The 9932-nt window shown below is 60.4% G+C and overlaps 1 protein-coding gene across 1 annotated transcript; it reads left to right on the top strand.

The window, feature by feature from the left end:
- The first annotated feature begins 362 nt into the window (after positions 1 to 362).
- LOC134168177 (proline-rich protein 12-like) lies at positions 363 to 8968 on the top strand. The gene is made up of 5 exons (XM_062627597.1): positions 363 to 518; positions 599 to 696; positions 5187 to 5315; positions 6198 to 6293; positions 8814 to 8968. Exons 1-5 carry the CDS (start codon positions 431 to 433, stop codon positions 8952 to 8954), a joined length of 552 nt encoding a protein of 183 aa, XP_062483581.1. The 5' UTR covers positions 363 to 430; the 3' UTR covers positions 8955 to 8968.
- Positions 8969 to 9932: the final 964 nt, after the last annotated feature.

Raw genomic sequence — 9932 nt, 5'->3', positions numbered from 1 at the left:
GGGGTGAATGGGGAGGGCGTGGGAAAGAAGGGGCGTGGCTTCCTCTTAAAGGGGCAACGCCAAGGGAGCGTGGCGCCGCTCTCGGCTGCGGGATAGGTGTGAATGGGGAGGGCGTGGGAAAGAAGGGGCGGGGCTTGCTCTTAAAGGGGCAACGCCAAATGAGCGTCGCGCCGCGGGGGGGGGTGTGTGAATGGGGAGGGCGTGGGAAAGAAGGGGCGTGGCGTGGGAAGGAAGGGGAGGGGCTTGGTCTTAAAGGGGCAACGCCAAGGGAGCGTCGCGCCGCTCTCGGCTGCGGGATGGGTGTGAATGGGGAGGGCGTGGGAAAGAAGGGGCGTGGCGTGGGGAGGAAGGGGCGGGGCTTGTTCTTAAAGGGGCCGTTCCCCATTGAGCAGAGCGGGCCCCCCCCGGCCGGGTGCTGAACACGAGGGCCATGAAGGAGATGTACCGGAGCTACGTGGAGATGCTGGTGAGCACCGCGCTGGACCCCGACATGATCCAGGCGTTGGAAGATACCAATGGTGAGACCCCCCCCCAGCCCCACAACCATCACTGCCCCATAGATTCCCCCCCCCCCCCATAACTGCACACCGCCCCACAGATGAGCTCTACCTGCCCCCCATGCGCAAGATCGATGGGATCCTCAATGACCACAAGAAGAAGGTTCTGAAGAGGGTGACGCTCAACCCGTCCCTGCAGGTGGGGCTGGGGGGGGTTCTGTGGGGCTGGGGGGTTCTGTGGGGTGGGGGGGTCTGTGGGGCTGGGTGGGTCTATGGAGCTGGGGGGGTTCTATGGGGCTGGGGGGGTCTGTGGGGCTGGGGGGGTCTATGGGGCTGGGGGGGGTTCTATGGGGCTGGGGGGGTCTGTGGGGCTGGGGGGGGTCTCTATGGGGCTGCGGGGGTCTGTGGGGCTGGGTGGGTCTATGGGGGTGGGGGGGTTCTATGGGGCTGGGGGGGTCTGTGGGGCTGGGGGGGGTCTCTATGGGGCTGCGGGGCCTATGGGGCTGGGTGGGTCTCTGGGGCTGGGGGGGTTCTATGGAGCTGGGGGGTTCTATGGGGCTGGGGGGGTCTATGGGGCTGGAGGGGTTCTATGGGGCTGGGGGGGGTTCTGTGGGGCTGGGGTGGGTCTGGGGGACTGGGGGGGTCTGGGGGACTGGGGGGGTCTCTATGGGGCTGCGGGGGTCTGTGGGGCTGGGTGGGTCTATGGAGCTGGGGGGGTTCTATGGAGCTGGGGGGTTCTATGGGGCTGGGGGGGTCTATGGAGCTGGGGGATGGGCTGGGGGGGGGGGGTCTGGGGCTGGGGGGGGTCTGTGGGGCTGGGGGTCTGTGGGGCTGGGGGGGGTCTCATGGGGCTGCGGGGGTCTGTGGGGCTGGGGGGGTTCTATGGAGTGGGGGGGGTTCTATGGGGCTGGGGGGGTCTATGGAGTTGAGGGGCTCTGTGGGGCTGGGGGGGGTTCTATGGGGCTGGGGGGTGTCTATGGGGCTGTGTCTCTCCATGGGGCTGTGTCTATGGGGCTGTGTCTCTCCATGGGGCTGTGTCTATGGGGCTGTCTCCATGGGGCTGTGTCTATGGGGCTGTGTCTCTCCATGGGGCTGTGTCTATGGGGCTGTGTCTCTCCATGGGGCTGTGTCTATGGGGCTGTGTCTCTCTATGGGGCTGTGTCTATGTCTCTCCATGGGCTGTGTCTATGGGGCTGTGTCTATGGGGCTCTGTCTCTCCATGGGGCTGTGTCTATGGGGCTGTGTCTATGGGGCTGTGTCTATGGGGCTGTGTCTCTCCATGGGGCTGTGTCTATGGGGCTGTGTCTATGGGGCTGTGTCTCTCCATGGGGCTGTGTCCATGGGGCTGTGTCTATGGGGCTCTGTCTCTCTATGGGGCTGTGTCCATGGGGCTGTGTCTCTCCATGGGGCTGTGTCTATGGGGCTGTGTCTATGGGGCTGTGTCTCTCTATGGGGCTCTGTCTCTCTATGGGGCTGTGTCTATGGGGCTGTGTCTATGGGGCTCTGTCTCTCCATGGGGCTGTGTCTATGGGGCTGTGTCTATGGGGCTGTGTCTCTCTATGGGGCTGTGTCTCTCCATGGGGCTGTGTCTATGGGGCTCTGTCTATGTTTGGGTGCTGTGTCTATGGGGCTGTGTTCATGGGGCTGTGTCTCTCCATGGGGCTGTGTCTATGGGGCTGTGTCTCTCCATGGGGCTGTGTCTATGGGGCTGTGTTCTGGGGCTGTCTCTCCATGGGGCTGTGTCTCTCTATGGGGCTGTGTCTATGGGGCTCTGTCTCTCCATGGGGCTGTGTCTATGGGGCTGTGTGCTCTCTCATGGGGCTGTGTCTATGGGGCTGTGTCTCTCCATGGGGCTGTGTCCATGGGGCCTATGGGGCTGTGTGCTCTCCCGGGGCTGTCTCTCTGTGCCTCTCCATGGGGCTGTGTCTATGGGGCTGTGTCTATGGGGCTGTGTCTATGGGGCTGTGTGCTCTCCATGGGGCTGTTTCTTGTCTATGGGGCTGTGCCTCTCCATGGGGCTGTGTCTATGGGGCTGTGTCTCTCTCTGGGGCTGTGTCTATAGGGCTGTGTCCATGGGGCTGCGTCTATGGGGCTGTGTCCATGGGGCTGTGTCTATGGGGCTGTGTCTCTCCATGGGGCTGTGTCTATGGGGCTGTGTCTCTCCATGGGGCTGTGTCTATGGGGCTGTGTCTATGGGGCTGTGTCTATGGGGCTCTGTCTCTCCATGGGGCTCTATGGGGCTGTGTCTATGGGGCTGTGTCTGGGGCTGTGTCTCTCCATGGGGCTGTGTCTATGGGGCTGTGTCCATGGGGCTGTGTCTCTCTCTCCATGGGGCTGTGTCTATGGGGCTGTGTCTATGGGGCTGTGTCTATGGGGCTGTGTCCATGGGGCTGTGTCCATGAGGCTGTGTCTCTCTATGGGGCTGTTTCTCTCCATGGGGCTCTGTCTCTCCATGGGGCTGTGTCCATGGGGCTGTGTCTATGGGGCTGTGTCTATGGGGCTGTGTCCATGGGGCTGTGTCTATGGGGCTGTGTCTCTCTATGGGGCTGTGTCTCTCCATGGGGCTGTGTCTATGGGGCTCTGTCTCTCAATGGGGCTGTGTCTATGGGGCTGTGTTCATGGGGCTGTGTCTCTCCATGGGGCTGTGTCTATGGGGCTGTGTCTCTCCATGGGGCTGTGTCTATGGGGCTCTGTCTCTCTATGGGGCTGTGTCTCTCTATGGGGCTGTGTCTCTCTATGGGGCTCTGTCTCTCCATGGGGCTGTTTCTATGGGGCTGTGTCTCTCCATGGGGCTGTGTCCATGGGGCTGTGTCTATGGGGCTCTGTCTCTCCATGGGGCTGTGTCTATGGGGCTGTGTCTATGGGGCTGTGTCTATGGGGCTCTGTCTCTCCATGGGGCTGTTTCTATGGGGCTGTGCCTCTCCATGGGGCTGTTTCTATGGGGCTGTGTCTCTCCATGGGGCTGTGTCTATAGGGCTGTGTCCATGGGGCTGCGTCTATGGGGCTGTGTCCATGGGGCTGTGTCTATGGGGCTCTGTCTCTCTATGGGGCTGTGTCCATGGGGCTGTGTCTCTCCATGGGGCTGTGTCTATGGGGCTCTGTCTCTCCATGGGGCTGTGTCTATGGGGCTCTGTCTCTCAATGGGGCTCTGTCTATGGGGCTGTGTCTATGGGGCTGTGTCTATGGGGCTGTGTCCATGGGGCTCTGTCTCTCCATGGGGCTGTGTCTATGGGGCTGTGTCCATGGGGCTCTGTCTCTCCATGGGGCTGTGTCTATGGGGCTGTGTCTATGGGGCTGTGTCCATGGGGCTGTGTCTATGGGGCTGTGTCTCTCCATGGGGCTGTGTCTCTCCATGGGGCTGTGTCCATGGGGCTGTGTCTATGGGGCTGTGTCTATGGGGCTGTGTCCATGGGGCTGTGTCTATGGGGCTCTGTCTCTCCATGGGGCTGTGTCTATGGGGCTGTGTCTATGGGGCTGTGTCTATGGGGCTGTGTCCATGGGGCTGTGTCCATGAGGCTGTGTCTCTCTATGGGGCTGTTTCTCTCCATGGGGCTCTGTCTCTCCATGGGGCTGTGTCTATGGGGCTGTGCCTCTCCATGGGGCTGTGTCCATGAGGCTGTGTCTCTCTATGGGGCTGTTTCTCTCCATGGGGCTCTGTCTCTCCATGGGGCTGTGTCCATGGGGCTGTGTCTATGGGGCTGTGTCTATGGGGCTGTGTCCATGGGGCTGTGTCCATGGGGCTGTGTCTATGGGGCTGTGTCTATGGGGCTGTCTCCATGGGGCTGTGTCTATGGGGCTCTGTCTCTCCATGGGGCTGTGTCTATGGGGCTGTCTCCATGGGGCTGTGTCTATGGGGCTCTGTCTCTCCATGGGGCTGTGTCTATGGGGCTCTGTCTCTCCATGGGGCTGTGTCTATGGGGCTCTGTCTCTCCATGGGGCTGTGTCTATGGGGCTGTGTCTATGGGGCTGTGTCTATGGGGCTGTGTCTCTCCATGGGGCTGTGTCTCTCTATGGGGCTGTGTCCATGGGGCTGTGTCCATGGGGCTGTGTCTATGGGGCTGTGTCTATGGGGCTGTGTCTATGGGGCTGTGTCCATGGGGCTGTGTCTATGGGGCTGTGTCTATGGGGCTCTGTCTCTCCGTGGGGCTGTGTCTATGGGGCTGTGTCCATGGGGCTGTGTCTATGGGGCTCTGTCTCTCCATGGGGCTGTGTCCATGGGGCTGTGTCTCTCCATGGGGCTCTGTCTCTCCATGGGGCTGTGTCTATGGGGCTGTCTCCATGGGGCTGTGTCTATGGGGCTCTGTCTCTCCATGGGGCTGTGTCTATGGGGCTCTGTCTCTCCATGGGGCTGTGTCTATGGGGCTCTGTCTCTCCATGGGGCTGTGTCTATGGGGCTGTGTCTATGGGGCTGTGTCTATGGGGCTGTGTCTCTCCATGGGGCTGTGTCTCTCTATGGGGCTGTGTCCATGGGGCTGTGTCCATGGGGCTGTGTCTATGGGGCTGTGTCTATGGGGCTGTGTCTATGGGGCTGTGTCTATGGGGCTGTGTCCATGGGGCTGTGTCTATGGGGCTGTGTCTATGGGGCTCTGTCTCTCCGTGGGGCTGTGTCTATGGGGCTGTGTCTATGGGGCTCTGTCTCTCCATGGGGCGCTGCTCCGCCCCATTGCCGTTGCTCCTCCCGGCCGGCAGGAGGCGCTGCACACGTTCCCGCAGCTGCAGGCGGAGCCGGGGGAGGCGCTCGTGAGGCTGCGCCCGGGGGGGGACCCCTACAACAGGAAAACCCTCAGCAAGGTCAAGCGCAGCGCGGCCAAGCCCCAGGTAGGGGCCCTGTGGGGCGCTAGGGGGCGCTATGGGGTGCTATTGGTCTCTATGGTCTCTATGGGGCTCTATGGTCTCTATGGGGCTCTATGTGTCTCTATGGTCTCTATGGGGCTCTATGGGTCTCTATGGTCTCTATGGGTCTCTATGGTCTCTATTGGGCTCTATGGGCTCTGTGGGGCGCTATGGGGTGCTGTGGGGTGCTATGGGGCTCTCTGGGGCGCTATGGGGCTCTATGGTGTCTATGGTCTCTATGGGTCTCTATTGGGCTCTATTGGTCTCTATGGTCTCTATGGGTCTCTGTGGGTCTCTATGGTCTCTATTGGGCTCTATGGGGCTCTGTGGGGCGCTATGGGGCTCTATGGTCTCTATGGGTCTCTATGGTCTCTATGGTCTCTATGGGTCTCTATGGTCTCTATTGGGTTCTATGGGCTCTGTGGGGCGCTATGGGGTGCTGTGGGGTGCTATGGGGCTCTGTGGGGCGCTATGGGGCTCTATGGTCTCTATGTTCTCTATGGGTCTCTATGGTCTCTATTGATCTCTATGGTCTCTATGGGTCTCTATTGGTCTCTGTGGTCTCTATTGGTCTCTATGGGTCTCTGGGTCTCTATTGGTCTCTATGGTCTCTATGGGGCTCTGTGGGGCACTATGGGCTCTATGGTGTCTATGGGCACTATGGGGGCTATTTGAGTCTCTATGGGGCACTATGGGCTCTATGGTGTCTATGGGCACTATGGGGGCTATTTGGGTCTCTATGGGGCACTATGGGCTCTATGGTGTCTATGGTCTCTATGGGGGCTCTGTGGGGCTCTATGGGGCTCTCTGTGTTCTGGGGCCAGTTCTGAGCCCCTGTCCCCCCCTGGTCCCCCCCCCATGGCACAGGAGTTCAAGGTGGAGGTGGACAAATCCTTCCTGTGCACCCTGTACCACTCCCTGCACCACTACAAGTACCACACGTTCCTGCGCTGCAAGGACGAGGTGAGCCCCCCACCTCCTGCCCCATAGCCCCCCGCCCCATGGTGGTACCCAACCCCTTGGGGGTGCTGGTTGTCATGGAGACCGCCTCCATGGGGTTGGGGATGGTCCCCATCCTTTCCATGGCATCCTGGTGCTCATCCCGTTCATGGTGCACATCTCCATCCCTTCCATCCCATCATAGTTCCCATCTCCATCCCATCCCATCATAGTTCCCATCTCCATCCCTTCCATCCCATCATAGTTCCCATCTCCATCCCATCATAGTTCCCATCTCCATCCCATCCCATCCCATCATAGTTCCCATCTCCATCCCATCCCATCATAGTTCCCATCTCCATCCCATCCCATCATAGTTCCCATCTCCATCCCTCCCATCCCATCATAGTTCCCATCTCCATCCCATCATAGTTCCCATCTCCATCCCATCCCATCCCATCATAGTTCCCATCTCCATCCCTCCCATCCCATCATAGTTCCCATCTCCATCCCTTCCATCCCATCATAGTTCCCATCTCCATCCCATCCCATCATAGTTCCCATCTCCATCCCATCCCATCATAGTTCCCATCTCCATCCCATCCCATCATAGTTCCCATCTCCATCCCTTCCATCCCATCATAGTTCCCATCTCCATCCCTTCCATCCCATCATAGTTCCCATCTCCATCCCTTCCATCCCATCTTGGTTCCCATCTCCATCCCTTCCATCCCATCATAGTTCCCATCTCCATCCCTTCCATCCCATCTTGGTTCCCATCTCCATCCCTTCCATCCCATCATAGTTCCCATCTCCATCCCATCCCATCCCATCCCCTTCATGGTGCTGTCAATGGCAGCACCCATGGGTGCTGTCCATGGGTGCTCCCTATGGAGCTCTCCATGGTGCTACCTATGGGTGCTCTCTATGGAGCTACCTATGGGTGCTGTCCATGGGTGCTCTCTATGGAGCTCTCCATGGGTGCTCCCTATGGAGCTCTCCATGGAGCTACCTATGGGTGCTGTCCATGGGTGCTCCCTATGGAGCTCTCCATGGTGCTACCTATGGGTGCTCTCCATGGAGCTACCTATGGGTGCTGTCCATGGGTGCTCCCTATGGAGCTCTCCATGGTGCTACCTATGGGTGCTCTCTATGGAGCTACCTATGGGTGCTGTCCATGGGTGCTCCCTATGGAGCTCTCCATGGAGCTACCTATGGGTGCTGTCCATGGGTGCTCTCCATGGGTGCTCCCTATGGAGCTCTCCATGGTGCTACCTATGGGTGCTCTCTATGGAGCTCTCCATGGTGCTACCTATGGGTGCTCCCTATGGAGCTCTCCATGGAGCTACCTATGGGTGCTGTCCATGGGTGCTCCCTATGGAGCTCTCCATGGTGCTACCTATGGGTGCTCTCTATGGAGCTACCTATGGGTGCTGTCCATGGGTGCTCTCCATGGGTGCTCCCTATGGAGCTCTCCATGGAGCTACCTATGGGTGCTGTCCATGGGTGCTCCCTATGGAGCTCTCCATGGGTGCTCCCTATGGAGCTCTCCATGGTGCTACCTATGGGTGCTACCTATGGGTGCTCTCCATGGAGCTCTCCATGGTGCTATCTCTGGGCGCTCTCCATGGAGCTCTCCATGGTGCTACCCATGGGTGCTCTCTATGGAGCTCCCTATGGATTCTTCCTATGGGTCCCCCCATGGGTGCTCCCCATGCTGCTCCCTATGGGTTCTCCCTATGGGTTACCCCCATAGGCGCTCCCTATGGGTTCTCCCTATGGGTTGTCCCCATGGGTGCTCCCCATGGTGCTCCCTATGGGTTCTCCCTATGGGTTCCCCATGGGTGCTCCCCATGGTGCTCCCTATGGGTTCTCCCTATGGGTTACCCCATAGGCGCTCCCTATGGGTTCTCCCTATGGGTTGTCCCCATGGGTGCTCTCTATGGTGCTCCCTATGGGTTACCCCCATAGGCGCTCCCTATGGGTTCTCCCTATGGGTTCTCCCCATAAGTGCTCTCTATGGAGCTCTCCATGGTGCTGCCCACGGGTGCTCTCCATGGTGCTCCCTATGGCTGCTCTCCATGGCGTTCTCCATAGGCGCTCCCTATGGCTTACCCCATAGGCTCTCCCTATGGGTTCTCCCTATGGGTTACCCGCATAGGCTCTCCCTATGGGAGCACCCTATGGGTTACCCCCATAGGCGCTCCCTATGGGTTGTCCCCATGGGTGCTCTCTATGGTGCTCCCTATGGGTTACCCCCATAGGCGCTCCCTATGGGTTCTCCCCATGGGTTCTCCCCATAAGTGCTCTCTATGGAGCTCTCCATGGTGCTGCCCACGGGTGCTCTCCATGGTGCTCCCTATGGCTGCTCTCCATGGCGTTCTCCATAGGCGCTCCCTATGGCTTACCCCATAGGCTCTCCCTATGGGTTCTCCCTATGGGTTACCCCCATAGGCTCTCCCTATGGGTGCTCCCTATGGCTTACCCCCATAGACTCTCCCTATGGGTGCTCCCCCTCACTTCACCCCCCCCATATCCCCACAGACGACGGCGATCGAGGGCCGCGCCGAGGACCTGGGCCAGGAGGAGGTGGTGCAGCTCTGCATGGGCAACCAGGCCTGGCTCGAGCGCCTCTTCCACTCCTTCAGCGAGCTCCTGGCCCAGGCGCGGGCCTCCTGCGCCTGAGGAACCCCCCCCTTGGGTGTCATCCGCCCCATAGCGACCCCCAGCCCCACACACACCCCATGGACGCGGCGCCGGGGGCAACCGAGCCGTGGTGGGGAAGGCAGGGAGCCAAGGGCCACGTGTAAATGGGGTGGTCCATGGGGGGGGATGTGGGTGGATGAAAGGGGGGGGGGCAGCCCCATATTCATCCCCCCTTGTTGATGGGGAGCTCGTTTTGGGGACACACACACACACCCCCCCATGTGATGGGGACCTCGTTTTGGGGACCCCCCCTCCATTGATGGGGACCTCATTTTGGGGACCCCCCCTCCATTGATGGGGACATCCCCCCCATTGATGGGGACACCCAACTGCAATGGGGACCCCCCTTTTGGGGACCCCCCCTCCATTGATGGGGACACATCCCCCCCCCATGGTGGGGACACCCAACTGCAATGGGGACCCCCATTTTGGGGACACCCCCTCCATTGATGGGGACACCCCCCCCATTGATGGGGACACCCAACTGCAATGGGGACCCCCCTTTTGGGGACCCCCCCTCCATTGATGGGCACATCCCCCCCCCATTGATGGGGACACCCAACTGCGATGGGGACCCCCCTTTTGGGGACCCCCCCTCCATTGATGGGGACCTCATTTTGGGGACCCCCCTTCCATTGATGGGGACACCCCCCCGCATTGATGGGGACACCCAACTGCAATGGGGACCCCCCTTTTGGGGACCCCCCCTCCATTGATGGGGACCTCGTTTTGGGGACCCCTTCTCTATTGATGGGGACCTCATTTTGGGGACCCCCCCTCCATTGATGGGGACACCCAACTGCAATGGGGACCCCCATTTTGGGGACCCCCCCTCCATTGATGGGGACACCCCCCCATTGATGGGGACACCCCCCCATTGATGGGGACCCCCCCCCATGATGGGGACACCCCCCCTATGGATGGGGGCACCCAACTGCAATGGGCACCCCCTTTATG

The sequence above is a fragment of the Pezoporus occidentalis genome, unplaced genomic scaffold (assembly GCF_034315485.1).
Source record: "Pezoporus occidentalis ecotype Australia unplaced genomic scaffold, CSIRO_AGI_Poc_V1 ctg3028, whole genome shotgun sequence".
Taxonomy (NCBI): domain Eukaryota; kingdom Metazoa; phylum Chordata; class Aves; order Psittaciformes; family Psittacidae; genus Pezoporus; species Pezoporus occidentalis.
The sequence above is the reverse complement of the archived record's forward strand: the minus strand, read 5'-3'. Positions and strand labels throughout refer to the sequence as shown.

Coding starts and splice junctions, on each gene's coding strand:
- LOC134168177 (XM_062627597.1), top strand. CDS start 431: ATGAAGGAGATGTACCGGAGCTACGTGGAGATGCTGGTGAGCACCGCG. Junction 697..5,186: donor CGCTCAACCCGTCCCTGCAG/GTGGGGCTGGGG, acceptor CCCGGCCGGCAG/GAGGCGCTGCACACGTTCCC. Junction 6,294..8,813: donor TCCTGCGCTGCAAGGACGAG/GTGAGCCCCCCA, acceptor ATATCCCCACAG/ACGACGGCGATCGAGGGCCG.